Source organism: Carettochelys insculpta, chromosome 8 (genome assembly GCF_033958435.1).
Source record: "Carettochelys insculpta isolate YL-2023 chromosome 8, ASM3395843v1, whole genome shotgun sequence".
NCBI lineage: Eukaryota > Metazoa > Chordata > Testudines > Carettochelyidae > Carettochelys > Carettochelys insculpta.
This window is the reverse complement of record NC_134144.1, coordinates 14,717,945-14,738,477: the sequence shown is the minus strand read 5'-3', so window position 1 is coordinate 14,738,477 and position 20,533 is coordinate 14,717,945. Positions and strand designations below refer to the sequence as shown.

General features: G+C 48.8%; 1 protein-coding gene and 1 long non-coding RNA gene across 2 annotated transcripts in view; one reads left to right on the top strand and one right to left on the bottom strand.

The window, feature by feature from the left end:
- SATB2 (SATB homeobox 2) overlaps positions 1-13,475 on the bottom strand; it is a 166,628-nt gene extending 153,153 nt beyond the window's left edge. Inside the window, exon 1 of the mRNA XM_075001283.1 lies at positions 13,292-13,475. Coding sequence (XP_074857384.1) covers positions 13,292-13,460 — 169 coding nt within the window. The 5' untranslated portion in view covers positions 13,461-13,475. The remainder of the gene's footprint in view (positions 1-13,291) is intronic.
- Positions 13,476-15,616: 2,141 nt separating this feature from the next.
- The window catches only part of LOC142017124 (uncharacterized), an 88,950-nt gene continuing 84,033 nt past the window's right edge, over positions 15,617-20,533 (top strand). The window contains exon 1 of the long non-coding RNA XR_012646450.1: positions 15,617-15,884. This is a non-coding gene — a long non-coding RNA (uncharacterized LOC142017124). The remainder of the gene's footprint in view (positions 15,885-20,533) is intronic.

The following is a 20,533-nucleotide window of genomic DNA, read 5'->3' as shown; positions in this document are numbered from 1 at the left end:
GACAGTACTACAGTCTTATAAATAACAAACACAAACCTAAAACAATCCTGTTCTGAGACAGAATATTATTTCACCATAAAGCTTTTTACTGAGGGCTGGGAGAATTACCTTGCAGCTTGCCTTCCACTAACCAACTGGAACAGTGTGAAAACTGTTACACTTATCCACGTATTAGGCCAACTGCAATTCTACACATTAGAATTATTGATTACATCAACACCATCACAACATTTTAGTGCTGCCCAAAATAAAAATTAGCTCAGTGGGGCAAAAACTTCACCTTTAAACAAATAATCCCAACACTTGCCTACACAGCACACCAGTTTTTTTAAGTCAGTTGTAAGCGAATGGAGATTTGCACTAGGACTGGAAGAATGTCATTGGTAAACTCCTGCTTGTGAGGGGTTTATACACCTCCTGTCAATATTTGCTCCAGATTGAAATCTGGCATAGAAAAAGAAGATTTCAGTCTATAGATATTTTTAAAATACGGTACTCTGGTTCCCTTTTGGGGAAGGCTGAGAGGACAGACATTACCTTTCTTCACTGTTTTTCCTCCCTCTGACGCTCAGTGGCAAACACAACCCTTCTCAGGGTACAGACTCTTCTACATGCTGTGCAGAAGCCAAAGGTGTAAACATACTGTTTACATCATGCTGCAGTTTCCAGGTCTTTGGAGAGCACTAATCTAGGATATGAACCATTACTAAATGCATAACATGATGGGAGAATGCTCCAGTTTTACATAGGACTATATAAATAAATGGCAAGTTTAGACTAAAAAGAAACAAAAAAAAAAAAAAAGAGGTCTAATGTTGCATCTCTGCACCTCTCTCACCCTACTCCATCCCCAAGAGGAAGCTGTAGCTCATGGGATACACAATGCCCCATATTCCAAATAAGAGCATCTCTGCTGCCTGGGATAATTAAGCACAACTAACCAAGTTCAGGATGGGAATTCAGAGTTTGTCATCACCTCTGGTTTAAGCAAGCAGCTCCCTTTCCCACCATATGTTTTAGCATAGGAGTTTTGTGCCTGCTTTTTCTCCACTGCCAAAGACATACCCATAGCTAGCATGTCTCTGCTTCACCATCTGTAAGGCAGGGATGATAATGTGTACTACAAAGTTGCATAGTGAGGTTTGGAGTGTCTTGGATGACAGGAAGCATCCAAATGCAAATCATTATCGCCATTATTCTAGCCAAAAGCTTTTCTTACCCTTCTAAGCAAAAAAGCCAACAGAAAATACGGAGGATCATGAAAGTTGTACGCATGCACCAACAACAGTATGCGCCCTTAAAAATATATATTAAAAAGCAAACATGAATCCATCATAGTACCTTCCTCTACAAAACAACTCAGTTGTTTTCAATGTCCTTGATTTCACTGAAAAATAGCAAAAGAAGCCCCTTAGAATTATTTTTTCATCTTTAGCTGTTAAGTGATATTTGCTTTTGGTTCTTGTAACTTAAAAATCGAGGATGGAATTTGGGGTTTTGTATGTTTTATTATAATCATGAAATTGCAGTTTTTTAAGAGGCTGAGATTCTCTAATTGTGGGTGAAACTTGGTGTGATTTTAACGATGTTAAAAAAGCACTTACCCCTCAGTCCCATTAACAGCAGTGCTAGCAGGTGCCATCATGTTATGTTAAAGATAGAGTAAAAACCCTTTTTCTAGCAGAAACATTTGAATGAAGGTTCTGTTACATTGTCTCCGTGCAGTGGAATGCATGTCTTGGAATGTAACAGCTCGGTTTTCTTATCTAGTTAGATTTCATCCCGGCAGAATTAAGTAACGTACTCTGGCCTGTTTTGGCATCTTCACCGAATGTGACTCTTAAAGCTCTCTCCCACCTTGATCCCCTAGTTCTTGGTGCACCATCCCAACAGCAAAATAAGGGAACGAGGAAAATAGACAGCATCAGCCCTCACCTTACCAGAGACGGAGCTGACAGAGGGACCAAAGGAACCGCTACAGTTTGACTGTCATGTGCAAGTTTAATTCCAGACTCCAGCAGCAAGGAAAAGAGGGAACTGATCTGTAATCCTCAGCTTTACGGCCCCTTCCCTATTGCAGTTTACACTATGGCTAACCTCAAAAAATTGCTCATTTCTAAGACTGGCTGTGAACATGGATGCAGCCAAACTGGTGCCAGACACAGGTGAGCAGGAAACATGGACAAAAGCAAACCACAGTCAATCTTTTGTTAACAACTCGGGTCCAAGCACGGTTACTTACTGAAGCAACCCTGAACACAGTAGGACTTTGTCTACACTTCCAGCAGCGGCTCAGTGGTTCACAGTGCTGAAATCTGCCGTCAGCAAGACAGGGGGTTTTCTGAGCTCAGACAGAACCATGGAGACCTTCTCATAGGCAACACAGAGGAAACTAGAATGGGGGAAGGAATCCAAAGCCTAGCAAGGAGGGAACCCGACGGGTGCTGACTGTCCCTTCTCAGAAACAGCTGATCTGCTCCATTCCCTTTCAGCACTTTGCAGAGCGGGCAGAGGGTACAAGCGCATCAGAAATTATGAGTCAGCATCTCTGAGGGTCTAGCAACAGTCTGGCTGGTCTTGTACAGAGGGTGTCAGGACTTTGATCTGTATTAGTAGCAGAAAAGAAAGCAAGGGCTGTAGACGGAACATTACCCCTTTGCAGAAGGAATAAGACCAGTGCTTTTTTGGGCCAGTACCGAGTACCGGCACCTTGGGAGCCCCAGCCATGGGAGCCAACTAAGTACCAGCTCCTCTTTTTTGTGAAGACGAAAAAGAAGGTACTGAATACTACCAGCGCTGTGTATAAAATTTTGCCCCTTTTTAGTAACACTCCCTTAGAGCTGGTGCCGTACATTTACCGTGAGGTTTTAACGGCAGCCAAGCCTTTGCCAAACAAGTCACCAGGGGAAAGAATTCCATATAAGAGCTGCCCAAGTTTCACAACTACATATTTACTTGGTTCCATTACCAGGCCACATTCGGCCACACTTTCCAGAGGGGAACGGTATCTGCTGGGGCAGCCCTAATGTGTGACTTCAGAGGTGTCAACTCCCCATGCTTTAGGGGCTCTCTAGAAAGGAATGCCACAACATGACACCCACACAATAACCCTGGAGGAAAATTCTGGCACCACATCTGGAGGAAAATAAAACTGCTTGCTTACTTAGAGGCCATTCCTTCTCCCTCACCCCTCAAATCCCCTAAGTTTACATGGGTGGCACACGATAATGACCACCTCTAATCATATGGGGTCACAAAAGGAAGAACTAAACAGGGACGGGAAAAAAATTTACTATTCAATAAACTATGGGTAAAAAGATCGCAACTAACCTTAACTTTAACATCTCAGTAGTATCGGTTTTATGTGTGTATCCAAACCCACCTTTGCAGAGAGCCCAACTCAAAGATCTTCTACCATAAATAAAAACATCAGCTAACAAACCAGACGAAGTAAACTAAAAACGTTTCAGATACTCTACATTTCCCCTGAATCTAATAACTGGTAGAGTGTATGACAGGTCCACCTCATTCTTCTTAATGATGTTTATATTATTCTTTCACTCAATTAAAGCAGAAATGGATATTGCATCTTCTCACTGTATAATTGTTATTGTAATCTGTTTTCGATCACTGCTTGGGAAATGGGTCCAAAACAACATAAACTATCCAGACTAGAAGTCATTTTATTTTACTATGATACTTAAAGAGACATCTATCATGCTGTTCTGTTAGCATGTTTATATATCATGGCAACAAAGTTATTTGTAAGTTAGGAAAATGCATTATGAAAAGCACCTTTTACTCCAAAATAACGTATAACACATAATGTAACTTAATTCCTCAGTAACCACTCAAAATATCAAGCCTGAAAAACTGTACACATTTAGTTTTCATATCTAAGTAAAGGAAATTCATATAAATTAAAAAAAATGTAGCACAAAATATGAATTGATAATATTTTGACTACATAATCCAGTTATGATTTGAAAAAATGCCTTGCTTCATTTCTAATATATTCCTCTTAGTGATATTCAGCACAAAAGAATTCTAGGGTATGCTGTATTTTACTTAAGTTCTCCCACTTATTTCATGCTTCAGTCCAAATGGAGACAAAATGAGCATTTTTTCAGACAGTTTAGCACCAAGCAAAATGAACAAATTGTGGGTGCTAGTCAGGGAGGGATGAAGTAGTATGTTTGTTTTTCCAGATAAGATGCTAATACAGCAAGCATCTTGAACAAAAAACATAACCGTGTAGCTAATGCAAGATGAAAAGCAATGTTTTGGTATCAAAAATTTCCACAAAGAGTCCTTGCCCAATATAGTGCTTTTGAAAAGACTTAGAAAAAGAATAACCACACATACATAGGCAAAGGAGGACACTGAAGTGGAAACTGTTTATATTTTGCCTAGAAAATGCTATATGTATACAGCCAAAGTGCAGGATGCACCAATTTCACGTCAAAGCAGCTGGATGGAAGGGCTGGATTGGAAGGCTCTTTCTTAACCTTCTTATCTTTGCTAAAACTGCTGAAGATCAATTTACTTCATTATTCTATTTAATATGACCTTACTATCATCTAGCTACAGATAAAAAATGTTGGTTTGCCCTCAGTGATAGCAAGCATGGCTAACAAGGTGCAAAATGGAATCCATATAAATCTATTCAGAAAACAAAACGTATTTAACTTATATCTGCAAATACCTTTCCCTCTTTTCCATTGTCTCTTTATCCCTAATGGAATTTTATATAGCTTAGACAAGATATAGTGCTCGGGGGGGTTTGTTTGTTTTTTCAACCCTCTTTGCAAAGCTGAGCATTAGTGTTTGACACAAAATTTAAAATATGTCTGGTGCAGGCACACACGCTCTCCCTTTAAACACCCAAATGAAGATAACAGAACTCTACACCACTTTCATATTTGAAATCATTTGACACGGCTGTAAGTCATCTTTGTAGCTCTGTCAGGCAGAAAAATTCATGGATGTGTAAAGTCCTAATATGCTAGCAATATTAATTTTTCCATTTACTCTGAGTGTTGAACATCAAAGTCGACTTTAAAAAAAAAACAGAAAAATCTTTCACATTTATTGCACCTTCTTATTGAATTAATGCTCTCCAAAAACCTTATTCTCTAACAAAGTGACAATGACAACTTTTCATAACTTATTTTAGGAAAAACGATGGGAATGTTATTTTAGAGCAGGTTTAAAGTAAGTGTATTTATCAACTATTACCAACTTAAAGGGAAGATATCTGAACTTTTACAGGTGGTATTATAGTGACAAACCATTATTAAAACCATAATTCTCTAGTCTGAGAGAAGTGTAAGGCTAAATACTTAATTCAATATTTTTCCGTGTTAGTACGTAGATCAGTACAAAGACTGAACAGGTGTCTGCAAGGTGTTTGCTTCAAATAATGATCTTTTACAAAAAATTATTCAGGCCATAGCAACATTTAAAGTAGATTTTGTAAAATCTCAATTTCAGATCTGCAAAAAATGTCAACATAGTTGCCATTTAACACACAGAATGGTTGCTGTTGTTTTTAACATGATATATAAATGCAGTTACAAAAATGTGAATGAACCTAACACAAGCAGGCTGATTATAGTCTTTTTTAATTGCGATGGAAGCTCAGCTTCTGCATTTGTACCGCTAACAAATTTAAATTAGGTTTTAGGTAACATACCAAAATGTATATGTTTTAGCTGACTAGCATTCAGCTACACATACTGAGCTTAAATGTGGGTGGACTAAGAAGGATTAATTTTTTTATTGGTAAAGGTTGGTAAGCCTTAATTTTAGAGTACATACAGGAACCAAATAAAAATACTTCCTCCGAAAATAATCAAAAGTACCAATAGGCAAAGTAAGAAAAATGTTCCTTGAAAATGTAGTAGGGTGTGATTTGAGGATATTTACTTTGTATATTTTGACGTGTGTAGGTGACAGTTTGTGTTTTAACAATAGTAAAGCTTTGAGTTTCAGCATTTGCTGTCATTAAACAACAAAAAGCCCCTTCATTGTCTGAAATTTGAAATTAATAGCAAGTGAAAAAATATAAAGAGGACACAAGTTTGATCAACTATGAAAATGGAAATATACGAAAAGTGCTTAAAAATATTCATTATCTGTTGCAATCATTTTTGCCAAGCCTAAATAAAAGAAGAAATATTTTAGGATGGCTAGAGGGAAAAAAAATTTTTTTTTGACTGTCGCCATCAAATCCTCAACTGGCTTTTGTCTGTTGTGACTTTAGTTCTTAAGTCAGTTTCCCGAACAGAACAATGCATCTGTTGCAGTACTGCTGATAGGGCAGGAACCAACTAACCAACTAACCTAACCAACTAATCTGGTTCATCAGTGTTCCCTCAAAAGTTAGGTATTTTTAACACATTCTATGTTCAAAATGTCTGTTTTGTGTTGCCAAAGGAGAACAGTCATTTGATAGTCACACATAAAGAGCCTAAATCAGAGAGTCTGAGGTAAATGCTGAGACACTTCTATGTAGTGCATAGCAACTTTAAAATTCACATCAGTTTTAGAGAAGTGGATAAATACGTAAAGGCCTTGCAGGATTTGGCCTTTAATCGTGAAATATATTAATTGTTACCAACAAGCAGGGAGAATCTTGTTAAAATCTGAGTTGGCCAAAATGAATTCTCCTCTTTAAGCTCATTATGATAGTCCATGAAAAGCAAGCTTGATCAAATTATAACTTTGCCACTGAGATAAAGCTGTCCTAGTTTTAACTACTTTCAGTTATTTCAAAAGAACTTTCTGCTTTAAAAGGTCCACAGAGTGGTCAGTTCTAACGTTTTACACTACCCACATGCACATCACCAAAACTTCTTAAATAGCGTGATAATTTTTCATTCACAAAGTCAAGATTTCTCCTATTTAGGACACAACTTTTGGAATATGAGCTACTTGACTAAAGCAAATGGTCTCAATTTTCTAACAGCATAAATGCCAATTTACACGGCTATGTACTGTGTCATATTTCAGTGACAAAAATGTTGCGAATGTGCCAGCTTTCTCTTTACATAAGGTCCAAAATACTACCGTGACCCTTTTTCCTCATGCACAAGGCACTGAAAATAGTGTGATCGTGCTTTTGTAACTTCATAAAAAAATTCAGATTACAATCTAAGTTGCACAGCATTATGAAAGTGAAGAGCTGTGTATTGCTATACTGGATAATATGTGGAAGTCTGGACTACAGAATAGAAATAGGAAGTGTGACATTAAACTAATCACCATCACCTTATGACTGCTTTACTACAAACAATTACATGGAAAAACTAGCTTTCCTCTATTACTAAAACTTCCTAAAATATTTCACATAGCAAAATAATTTCATTAGGACTATCAATATAGCTAGGAGCAAAAAAATAATCATTTCACTTCACTCTAAGGAGTTTATCCCTTATAACATTTAATATTGTTTCCCTTCCCTAGACCATATCTATGCTCTTTGTCTAAATTTGGTTGTGAGGATGTGACTATCTAATTTTCTGCAGCAGAGGTTTCGCTCCTGTTATATAATGCAACTATTTTGACATAGACCTACCACCCTTCTGTGTGCATCAAACCAATTCTACAGGATCAGTGTGTGTTAGAATCACACTGACAACTCTTTTCTGAAAGAAATGCCCTGTAAATAATTGACAGTAAATCTGTTCTCTTCTATAAGTACAGCAAGAGCACTGTTTATAGAGAGAAAGAAGAATTAACATTTAATTCCTCAGGGAGGTTGGTCTCTTTTCTTTGGTTCATAATGAAGATAATGGCATCTAGCAAATTACTGGGAAGGAGTAGGCAAAATGCCTATAGCTACTGCTGAACGGCTGCTGGGTGGGGAGGGAAATCTTATTACAGTAAATCTTCAAGTCTCAAATACATAATGGTCAGTGGCTTTCTGTAGATGGAACTTAGAGTTCCAAAATTATACTAACCATCAAATTATGCCTAGGTCACCGAATGGGTGGATACCCTATATTCTGTTTAATGTGTATGTTCAATTGCACATATATTTTAACCAACAGTATCTTTATTTTAATAACAGACCAAGTATGGAAAACGCACAGAGAAGGGCTATTTTTCTACCTCAGCAAAAATACAGATGATACACTGGATGACCCCAGACGAGAGATTGTTCAGTTTGTTCTGGGTAAGAGATATCAGCTATGATCAAGAAAGTAAAATAATCTTTTTCACCACAAAAAAAAAAAAAAAAGCTCATTCCTAACAATTAATCAGTCTACACCTACATTACCAGGAGATAGCAGTGCCTCCCTTTCCTTCTTCATATTAGAAATACTACTAATGCATAAAACTAAGAACCTAATTTCTAGTTGAATTCATGATGAATTAAAGCAAAAGAAAATTTAGCGGTTTTCAACTACACTGCAACCATATACCTGACAAAAGACATACTACAGTGCATTGTCAATTCCCAAGCTAATAAAGCTTTGCAGCTTTCATAACTTTAATACTTAGATATGCTCAGCCCTGTCAGCAAAAATTGCTTTTTCAGACAATATTAAGATAATTCCTCACTTGGAACTGAACAACATCTAAAACCTGTATTTGAACATCTAAAACTTATTGCTTGATTTTATCTGATCTCTTTGTAAGGAATATTCTCTATGCTGACAATTAAAACATGTTAACAGGTAACATTCAGCTCTAAATGATATTCTATTCTAAATTATAAGGGTATCAAAAGAAATCAACCAGCCTCAGTCTGTATAATACTGGAATTATTATTTATATCCTTGAAACAGGTATAGGATAATGAAAGTTAACTAATATTATTTTGTGACTCTAACTGCAAGATGCTGATTTTGACTGATAGTACTTTAGTCACATTTGATTGGCACTTCTGTCAGCTAAGAGATTTCAAAACAGACTGCTGAAATGTACCTATGAAGGTCAAAATATGTTTATGCTTTAATTTTAAAAAGCTGAGAACAATCAGCACTGTAAAATTATCAGGGACACCACAGAAGAACACATAGCGTCAAGAAGATTTTTTTTAATAGTATTTGTGGCTTCCTATAAGCATTTAAACCATATGGTAGATTTAAGCACTGCTTGTGAAATTTAGTCACAAACAGTTAGAAAGTCCTCTCTTTCAAACAGATATAAAATTAAACTGCATGTTTTAACAGTTAAATAGATGGAAATATTGCTATTAAACTGGTCTCAAACTCATTTAAGATCAAATATTATACAATTGCTTCCTGCCGAAAAGCTGATTATGTAATTTGGGCTCTACATGTAATTCTTCTATACTCAAGCATCAAATAGCACTACTAAGATATTAATATTTTAAGTTACGCTCAGACTCTGAATTCATTTTTGGTCGTCTTCTCAAAATAACACACACACATACAAGTACAGGTCCATTTATGAACAGGTTTGCAAGCTTAATCAACAATTTTGCAAATCTGAATTTCCTAGCTATTAATCATTCTTTTTTCTAAATCCTTATGGAGTGAATTACTAACTGAGAGGGGACGCCAATTCTAGTAAGTGAATGTTACCCAACAGGAATATAAAGCTGTCAACACCATAGTTCTCTTGCTCTCTCTAAATTCTCTCCCAGACTTCATATGTTTTTTAAAGATATATTAGCCTTTTTTCCCAGGGACCCTCTATAAAACCTGCCAGTCACAAACATCTGAGCGCTCGCATTTTATTACATACATGTTTTAAAACAGACCCCTTAGATAACGGGTGAAACGCTTTGGGAAGTGTTGGCAAAAGCAGAGCAAAACAAAAATGGACTCTAACACCTTCAGCTCGTGAATTCCCTTGTAAACAGAACAGAAGCTTTAAAAATCCCCTATTAAAAACAGCACTGTTTACCGTTTTTTGTGACCTGCACAAGTTTGCTACAGCTGCCATAACAGCTCTTTGAATTATATATATTTAGCTACAAAAAGAGAGTCAGGTGGCAAAACCTCTCTAATAGAACTGATACACTGTTTACAGCGCTTCACATAAACATTTTGTGTAAAATATTCACTGAAAATTTTAGCGAGAAACATAGAACATCCATGCATTTTAATATTTCTTTCCTTCTCTGGGAAATCATTGTAAAAAAAAAAATTTAACAAACACGACAAGTTATAAAACTTGTTACCATAGGTCATCAGTCCAGCCACTGCTTTAGATAATTTCATTAAAATAGGAGAAATTTAATTTAAAGTGTACAGGCATACGTATTCCTGACATGTAACTAAAAGGGGACACAACAGAAAAAACATTTTTTCAACATTTGCCTACACAGCACAAATGAAGGAAAAATAAGAAGTCATCAAAATGTGATTTGTTTGGTATCTCATTGCCCTGGGGTTCAGACCTTAAAACATGTTCTACAGAACTTAAAAAGATTGTCATTAAAGTATGTCTAATTAAAAAAAACAGTAAAAATATTTTGCTTTTTGAAAAGTACAAGTTTTCTAGAAAACACCATTTAACCTTACAAAATAAAATTAAACTAAGGGCAACTGAAGTCTTGGAAGTCATTTTTCTATGTAACATTTCAGTACAGTTTGCTTTTACTGAAGAATCTTCATTTATGACTAGCACTGGAAAAGTGGTTTCTTAACTTATTTTTATAGACAACGTTTTGAACGTGAAAGTATGTTATTTTCTAAACCTCTAATGTATTAAAAAGTACTCGTCATATGCCAACGCTTGAGTGTCACAATTAAAGTGACAAAATTATTACCATTTCAGCATGCATCTGGAACGATACACACTTCTGAAACTAACAGACACAGCTATTTCCATTCAAAGGACATTTCTTGGACACAAAGTCCAAGTAAAGTGTTCATAAACATCAGATCTTAAAAAGAAAATGAGAAACATATCTCTGAAAAAATAGATCTGCTAGCTTATCCTGAAAGCTTTTCTAAAAAATAAAAATCAATCTTATTCAGTGCCATAATCCTATAAAAAAATCCACCTTAACTACTTTAGCATTGAGTATTATAGATTCTAGATCAGTATTCAGACAAACATAATTTTGTTCTTGCTTTCAATATGAACAAAAATTAATGAATAACTGTGTTATGGTACTCAAACTATGAGACACTCAGTCAAGCTGCCAAAAAAATACAAATACAAAATACAACATTAAAAAATGTACCATGATTCCCCTACATTTTAAAACACTCCAGTCTACATCAAGCTTACAATGAACCAAACAGCAGTGAATAAAAATGTAACCTCTTAATAGTTTGTCCTCAGAAAGGAAAGTCTTCATCTTAAACTGAATGAAGCGCTTCATACTTCAATAAGCCAAAGTCAATCTGAACCACCAATATAATCACAGAACCCTGTAAACTTCCTTTGGCAAAGCACACTTACAATTAGAAAGCAACATATATATTCCAAAATGTTTGAAGTCATCCTTTTTAACTGCATTTTAATACATCTCCAACACTTAATTCCAAGTTCTAATCCCTTCTTTAAAATGAAGTCACAGTCCTTCTGTCTTTTAAAAGGCACTTATGGCTATAATACTTACTTTCTTGCATTTTCAGACAAAACTAGTTAGCTGAATCCCTCTCTTAGACAAGCAATTATTTTCCTATTAGTTTCTAATTGATGTAATACAACAAGTATTTGCCTACAAATTTATTTCTCCCTTACCATACTTTAAAAGAATACAAACAATAAGAGATTTGAAAAAAGTGGAGATGAGTTCAACAAAAATCACAAGAAACTGCTCTACTTTCACACCATTCCTTAAGAAATATACAAATCACTATGACTCCAAAAATACAAGCCACAGCCCTGTAAAACTTCAGCATTAAGAAAGGCTATGAGAAAAGATGTTTAAAATCAAGCATATAAGGATAAAACTGTGAAATAGAACTCCCAGGTACACAGTCACATGATATAATAAATATAAAAGTATCTTTTCCAAATGTCCTTAATACTGAGCCTTTCCATTACGAACTAATTAAGTTTTTGTATCTATCACCAGCTAGCTAAAAAAACCCACAAATATACATTGCAGTTAGTAATTGCATTTCTTACAAAATATAAAAAAGGTCCATGGCCTGCTTTACAATATTTTTCTTATTACCTGATCTGTTACAAAACTTTAAAGATTTTTTAGTAAACGTTGTATTAATTATATCAATCTTCTCAACATCAAAATTAAGAGGAAAAAAGCAGAACGCTGAGGAGGTTATTGAAGAGTTTAACTTAAGTAGCTGCTTTAAAAAATCCAGCACTCAAGAGTAAAACATGCCAGAAACACACAAAATTGAACAGCAACTAGGGAGCAAAGCAATGGTGAAATTTAAAGTTCTGCAGCGTGTAACTGCGCCAAAGCTGCAAAGTTAGTCTGTAAAAATTATGTCAAATAAACTGAATCCTAATGTGGTATTTATGTCTTGCTATGTCCTCTGCATAACAGGTTAACCGCTTAAAGATTTTACAACTGCTCATGTAAGCTCCAATATAGTATGTGCACTCTGCAGTTAAGGTGTGCTGTAATTCAGCAGAGGAGATTTTTTTTCCTTCTGTTTATAAGAAATCACTCATAAAACCAGTAGGGTATAACTCAATGTCATGACATACCTGCCACTAATGTGATCATATTAAATATAGTTAAGTGCTCTTCAAGGCTCCTTCGCTAGTAAGTTAACTATTGGGCATGCCTAAAATGGTGTTTTCCTTATCTAAAAACACACCAAACAAAATGTAATGTGACCTTCCCGGGTCAGTTTATAATTAGAGCGAATGAATTCTTATTCAGAAAGCTCGGTATATTTGGTCCCGATCCTGTTCCCACTTTTCATCAGTAGGGGAGGCTGAGGCCTCCTGCGAGTTGGCACAGCCACAGCCAACAGACTAACAGTGGTCTTAGGAAAGCCTTTTAATTTGCTGCAAAAGGAGTCAAGCTGCAGGGCAGCCCTGCCATGCCCCCCTTTTAACGCTGGGAGAGCGTTGAGCAGCTCGAAGGTTTCCAGCGAGAGCTCGAGACTGCGAGCTGTGACATAAACCTGCCAACGCCTCACGCGCAGTGGCAGCGCGCCCGAAAAACAAATGCCACCTTCTGGATAAGCCACTTTCCTTTTGCCCAGTAACCGAGGCCGCTGGCTGCTGCCGAGGGGCAAAGCAGGGCACTGGCAAGTCCCCATCTACTTCCTGTACCCTACACTCCGAGAGCTTCGGCGGCGTGCGCCCCGCCACTCTCCCCTCGCGAGCCCGCCGCCGGGCTCTCAGGTAGCCGCGAGCACTCCCGGCTGGTTACCTCCCACTGATTTGGTCACCGAGCCATTGGGCCTCCCGCGGGTCCCCATAGGGCTGCCATTCTGCTCCAGCCTGGCCACCTTCGCCGGCGGGGGGCCCTTGGCGTCCGGGCTGCCGCTGCCTCTGTCGGGGCTGTCCCTGAGACAGGGGCTCTCGCTCCTCCGCTCCATGCTCCTCTGAGGCGGAGACGAAGTTCCCGCGGGGGGCAGGTCGCAGTAGAAGGCGCAGGGACCTGGAGAGAGACGCGCACACGTGAGGGAGCGGGACGCGGCGGCCGGACGGGGCTCAAGCGCCCGCATCCCCCGCGGGGACGCGACCGCGCGCCGCAGCCGAGAGCGCCCGTCAGGCGCGGGAAGCGCGGGGCGGCGCGGCCGGAGGCGTCGATGGGTGGGTTGGGGGGGGGTCCGCCGGGGAGCTCATCCGGGCGATGCGGAGGCGGCGGAGCGCCCCGAGCTCGCCGGGCGCCGGCACGTGCCAGCCCGCAAGTTCGCAAAGGCGCTCGCCGCAAGTGTCCGCTGCGCTGCGCTGCGCTGCGCTGCGCTCCCCGCGCCCGGCCCGAGCCCGCTGCGCTCATCGAGCCTCCGGAGCCGGACCCGCCTCACGTTCAAACGCGGTCTCCGACCCCCGCCCCCCCCCCCCCCCCGCGGCAGGGCAGTTTGGGGGCCCCCGGCTGCCCCAGGGCGAGCCCGGAGGCGCGCGGCGCTGGGGAGCCGCAGGGGAAGCTCCAGGCACCGCGGCCGGCCGGCGCCCGCGAGCCGTCAGTAACGCGGCGGGAGCGACACTTACTGCTCAGAGCCTGGCGGGAGCGGGGCTGAGCGGGGCTCTGTCCATGGAGCAGAAGTAGAGACTCCAGGGTGGAAAGTTTCCTCGCTTCCTCCTTTCACGCGCGGGATTCCTGCCTCCCTCCCCGCCCCGCGGGCCCCTCTTGCTCCAGCCCCGGCACTGGAGCGCCCGGGGCAGGGGGGCCTCGCGGGCGGAGCCCCTTCCCCGGGGGGCGGCGAAGGGGGGCGGGGGGCTCCCGCTCACCCCTCCGGCCGCGCGAAGGCAGTGGCGGGGGAGGGAGGGACGGGGGGAGCCGCTGTCGCGGGCAGGCGGGCGGCCGACGGGGAAGCGGCGGCAGGAGGAGCCGGGAAGCGGGCGCTGGCGCTCGCTGTGGAGCGGCGGCGGCCCCCGCTGCGTCCCTTTCAGTCGCTCCCCCCCTCTGCCGGCGGCGGCGGGAGCAGCAGGAGGGACTCGCCCCGGCGAGCGGAGAGGAATGGTTATTAGTTGCGTTGAGTCACCCAGGCAAAGTGAGTCGCTCGCTGGGGGTGTCCGCGGTTCCGGGGTGTGTGTGTGTCTGTGCGCGCGTCTGCCTTCCCCGGCCCCAGCCAAACCCGCAACCTCCTCCCCTCCCGCCCCTCCCTTCCCCCCCCCGGCAGGGGAAGGCGCTGGGGACGCTCAGGTACAGCGGAGCCAGGCAGCCCACCTGCCCCCCCGGCAGGAAATTAAACACCGAGAGATAAATAAATAATGGACTCCCCCGCCCTCCCCCGGCGCTGAGCCGCGCCGCCCCTGGGGGGGGGGGTGCCCGGGGGGGCGGAGCCGGACGCTCTGCCCGACCGTCCGCGGCGAGCGGGGCCCGGCCAGTGACAGCAGCAGCCGCCAGCCAGCCCTGGGCTGCAAGCTGCGCCGCCGGCTCGGGGGCAGCTGGACACGTGCGGCCGTGAGGTGGGGGGGAGGCCGGCGCGGGCCGACCGCCGTCTACTCCACCCCACGGCTGCAAGGTGCAGCTGCAGTCCAGCAGCGCCGGGCCCGGGGCGGGGGTCAGCTCCCCTCCGGCCGGGCCCCTCCAGCCCATCTCGGCCGCAGCCCGGGCCTGCAGGGGACCAGCCCCGCCGCCGCTTGGCTGGGCCGGGTGCGGGGGAGGGGCTCTGCCCACAAATCTCGAGCTGCGCCGCCAACTCTCCTGCCCCGCCCGGGAGCAGTTCGGGGCCGCCCCGCAGCAGCCGAGGCGGCGGTGGCAGCATCAGCAGCGCCGCTTTAAGGTGGACTGAGGAAATTCCAAGCCCCTCGCCCCCAGCGGCGCGTCCGCGCGCTCGCAGGCGGAGAGTCCCATGCCCAGCTCACGCGCCGCCAGGAACCGGCCCACTCGCCCGCCCGCGCAGCGGCTCCTTTCGCAGGCGGCCGAGCCCCCTTAAGTGGGCCTGCTTTTTACGGTGGCGCCGCAGGGTCAAAAACGGGGGAGAGTAAGAAACGCGTTAAAGGGGGACACACAGGAGCCCAGAGTGCCGCGGGGAGGGGGCTTTTCGCCGAACGCCACGGCGAACACGTGCGCTGCCTGGCTCCGGCCTGTCACGGACCCGAGCGGGAGAGGAGCTCAGTGACTCCTTGTGGGACGGGGCAGAAACGCCCACTCCGTCCGCCACGCCGAGCCCCGCTGCGGAGAGGGGAGTGCGGGGGGAGACCAGCCGCAGCTCCCGGCCCCAGCAGCCCGAGGAGAGGGCGAGACCCCGCAAGTGACTCCTGCGCCCCCGACACGTGCGCAGGACAAGCTCGGCGGGCCGCGGGGCGCTGCAGCGCTGCCCGGACGGGCGGGCGGGGCCCGGCCCTTGGAGGTAAGCGGGAGAACGGCCGCAGCAGCCCCCGTCCGGTTACCTGCGCTCGGGGGGCGGGGGGCGTCTCGGTAGCAGCGGCTCCGAGCCCCGCCGCCACCATCTTTGCGCTCCCCGCCGAGCCCATTCAGGTCCCCCGCTGGGGGAGCGGCCTCGGAGGGCGCGGGGAGCTCGCAGCCTGGAGGTGGGAGCCGCGCCGCCGCCTCCTCGCCTGCGGGCCATGGTGCCCCGCGGCCGAGCGGGCCGTGTCTCTGGGGGGGCCGTACGGGGAAGCGGCGCTGGGGACGGGCTCGGAGAGAAACTCGGTGCACGCCGGAGCGAGCCGTCCCCACGCGGGTTCCGCCGCTGCGGCAGGGAGGTGGGAGCAGCGATCGCTCGGCCTCTTGCTGGGTGTCTGTCGTCTGCCGCGGGGCGGGGGCGTTTGGCGGGAGGCCGCTGGGCAGCAGCGCGGCGGGGCCTGAGGAGGACGCGAGCGGGCGGGTAGGTGGTGCGTGTCAGCGCCTTGCCCGCCGCGGGGCGAGGCTCCCGGACGCCACACGCCGGGCGCCCGCTCGGACCCCCCCGGAGCAAAGTTTTCACATCCCGCCGGCCGTGCGGCTGCGGCGCCCGCCTCCCTCCGGCGCGAGGGGCCCGCTGCCCCCTCCCTTCGGGCCGCGCTCCGGCTCCCGGCGGCGCCAGGGACTCCCCCGGTTTGGTGCTGCGGGAAGAGACCCCCGGCGGGCTGGCCGGGACCGTCCCTGTCCGACTCGCCCCCGTTCTCACCGAGTCCCTCCTCGCTCCTCGCTGGGCGCCTTTCGAAACGCCGCCGCCCTCGTGTGACACGGTGGCTGCGAGGGCGCCGGTAGCGCCCGCCCGGCTGCTTAAGCGACTCGCGTCCGAGTGTCTTGGGTCAAGTTTGAGGGCAGCTCTCGCCTCTAAATGCTGAGCCGCTGGCGGGGCCGCCGCACGAGTGGGCCCCCCGCCGGCGCTCTCCTGCCGGGCCCCTGACACCTCCGGGCGGTCCGACCCTCCGTGCCGGGCGGCTCGTTCTCGGCGGGGGGTTTTGCTTTATGGCACGTTTGTGCGGAGCCCAGAGCCGCCCAACTTGTTTCCCGCCTCCCGCGGCTCGGCCGGCGCAGGGGAAGGGGCGCAGCGAGCAGAGCAGCCAACCGGAGCCGAGGCCGCTGCTCAGGACGCGCCGGTTCGGCGAGGTCCCCCCAGCGCCACGCGGGTTTGTTGCCCAGGAAAGGCCTTTGCTGGTTCCAGGCCGCGCGCGCCGGCTTTGTCTGCGGGCCGGGGGCCGCTCACTCGCCCCGCGTTGTCCCGCGCGGCCCCGGTCTCTGCGTAACCTCCGCTTCGGCCTCCTCTCGGCCGCACGCGACCGCCGGCGGCGGAGGACGAGCGCGGGCGGAGGCCCCGGGCCGAGGTTGGGTTTCAATCCACTCCCGCTTCTCCGGCCCTTCCGAGCTGCAGGCGCCGGCAGCGGGGCGCTGCGCGGCTCTGCCGGGGTCCGGGCGCTCCCGCCGGGCCCCCTTGCGCGGCTCTGGCCACCCCCGAAGTGCTGCAGGGCCGGCGGCCAATTTCCCGCCGCTCGGGGTCCTGCGACGCCTGCCCCTGGCTCGGGAGCGCCGCACCAGGGGCTCGGTGACCGGCGCTGGGCCTGGCTCCGCATGTCCCGGCGGCGGGGAGGGCCCGGCTGCGGCTAAACCGGCGCAGCGGGAAAGGCCAGGAGAGGCCCCGACCGCCGCCCGCGAGCGGGGCGCAAGGGGCGGCCCCGGAGCCTGGACGGATCCCCCCGAGCACTCAGGAAGGCGCCGCGGCAAGCGGCACCCTCGGCCCACAGGCGACGGCGGAGCGCCCCGAAGAGCCGGGCCTGACAGCGCCGTCGGCACCGGCGCAGGCAGAGGCGAGCGGGGACCACGCCGGGCCCGGCTACCCGGCCTGGGCCGCTGTCTCCCGGCCGGGCACTCGCAGCGCCTGGGCCGGCGGGGAGCGAGCAGGGCTGGGACTGAGCGGCAGAGACGGGCCCGCCGGCACTTCTCCGCCCCGAGGAAGGAGCAGCGGAGCCCGCAGGGGAGGCAGCGGCGTGCGCGGGAGAGCGGCTGCCGCCCGCGATCGCAGCCGACGCCCTCTACCCCGGACCCGGCTGCAGGGCGGCTCCTGCTCCCGGCGCCTGGGACCCACCTGGGCCCGAGCTCAGCGCCTCAGCTACCGGCCCCGGGGTGGCCTCAAACAGCGCCACCGCGCGGGCCGTGTGGGAAGCGCAAGGCGAGGAACCCAACGCCGGCAGGGGGCTGCTGCCCGCGGGCACTGCCCCGTAACACTGCCTCTGTACATCCCCCTGGCACTGCCCCGTAACACTGCCTCTGTACATCCTCCCGGCACTGCCCCGTAACACTGCCTCTGTACATCCCCCTGGCACTGCTCCGTAACACTGCCTCTGTACATCCTCCCGCCACTGCCCCGTAACACTGCCTCTGTACATCCCCCTGGCACTGCTCCGTAACACTGCCTCTGTACATCCCCCCGGCACTGCCCTGTAACACTGCCTCTGTACATCCCCCCGCCACTGCCCCGTAACACTGCCTCTGTACATCCCCCTGGCACTGCTCCGTAACACTGCCTCTGTACATCCTCCCGCCACTGCCCCGTAACACTGCCTCTGTACATCCCCCTGGCACTGCCCCGTAACACTGCCTCTGTACATCCTCCCGGCACTGCCCCGTAACACTGCCTCTGTACATCCCCCTGGCACTGCTCCGTAACACTGCCTCTGTACATCCTCCCGCCACTGCCCCGTAACACTGCCTCTGTACATCCCCCTGGCACTGCTCCGTAACACTGCCTCTGTACATCCCCCCGGCACTGCCCTGTAACACTGCCTCTGTACATCCCCCCGCCACTGCCCCGTAACACTGCCTCTGTACATCCCCCTGGCACTGCTCCGTAACACTGCCTCTGTACATCCTCCCGGCACTGCCCTGTAACACTGCCTCTGTACATCCCCCCGGCACTGCCCTGTAACACTGCCTCTGTACATCCCCCTGGCACTGCCCCGTAACACTGCCTCTGTACATCCCCCTGGCACTGCTCCGTAACACTGCCTCTGTACATCCCCCTGGCACTGCCCCGTAACACTGCCTCTGTATATCCCCCTGGCACTGCTCCGTAACACTGCCTCTGTACATCCTCCCGGCACTGCCCTGTAACACTGCCTCTGTACATCCCCCCGGCACTGCCCTGTAACACTGCCTCTGTACATCCCCCCGGCACTGCCCCGTAACACTGCCTCTGTACATCCCCCCGGCACTGCCCCGTAACACTGCCTCTGTACATCCCCCCGGCACTGCCCCGTAACACTGCCTCTGTACATCCCCCTGGCACTACCCTGTAACACTGCCTCTGTACATCCCCCCGGCACTGCCCTGTAACACTGCCTCTGTACATCCCCCCGGCACTGCTCCGTAACACTGCCTCTGTACATCCCCCCGGCACTGCTCCGTAACACTGCCTCTGTACATCCCCCCGGCACTGCCCTGTAACACTGCCTCTGTACATCCCCCCGGCACTGCTCCGTAACACTGCCTCTGTACATCCCCCCGGCACTGCCCTGTAACACTGCCTCTGTACATCCCCCCGGCACTGCTCCGTAACACTGCCTCTGTACATCCCCCCGGCACTGCCCTGTAACACTGCCTCTGTACATCCCCCCGGCACTGCTCCGTAACACTGCCTCTGTACATCCCCCCGGTACTGCCCTGTAACACTGCCTCTGTACATCCCCCTGGCATTGCCAGCGTAATACTGCCTCTGTACATCCCCCCGGCACTGCCCCGTAACACTGCCTCTGTACATCCCCCCGGCACTGCCCCGTAACACTGCCTCTGTACATCCCCCCGGCACTGCCCTGTAACACTGCCTCTGTACATCCCCCCGGCACTGCCCTGTAACACTGCCTCTGTACATCCCCCCGGCACTACCCAGTAACACTGCCTCTGTACATCCCCCCGGCACTGCCAGTGTAACACCGCCTCTGTACATCCCCCCGGCACTCCCAGTGTAACACTGCCTCTGTATATTCCCCCCGGCACTGCCAGCGTAACACCGCCTCTGTATATCCCCCGGGCACTGCCCCGTAACACTGCCTCTGTACATCCCCCCGGCACTGCCCTGTAACACTGCCTCTGTACATCCCCCTGGCACTGCTCCGTAACACTACCTCTGTACATCCCCCTGGCACTGCCAGCGTAATACTGCCTCTGTACATCCCCCCGGCACTACCCAGTAACACCGCCTCTGTACATCCCCCTGGCACTGCCCTGTAACACTGCCTCTGTATATTCCCCCCGGCACTGCTCCGTAACACTGCCTCTGTACATCCCCCCGGCACTGCCCTGTAACACTGCCTCTGTGCTTCCCCCCGGCACTGCCAGCGTAATACTGCCTCTGTACATCCCCCCGGCACTACCCAGTAACACCGCCTCTGTACATCCCCCCGGCACTGCCAGTGTAACACCGCCTGTGTACATCCCCCCGGCACTGCCCCGTAACACTGCCTCTGTACATCCCCCCGGCACTCCCAGTGTAACACTGCCTCTGTATATTCCCCCCGGCACTGCCAGCGTAACACCGCCTCTGTATATCCCCCGGGCACTGCCCCGTAACACTGCCTC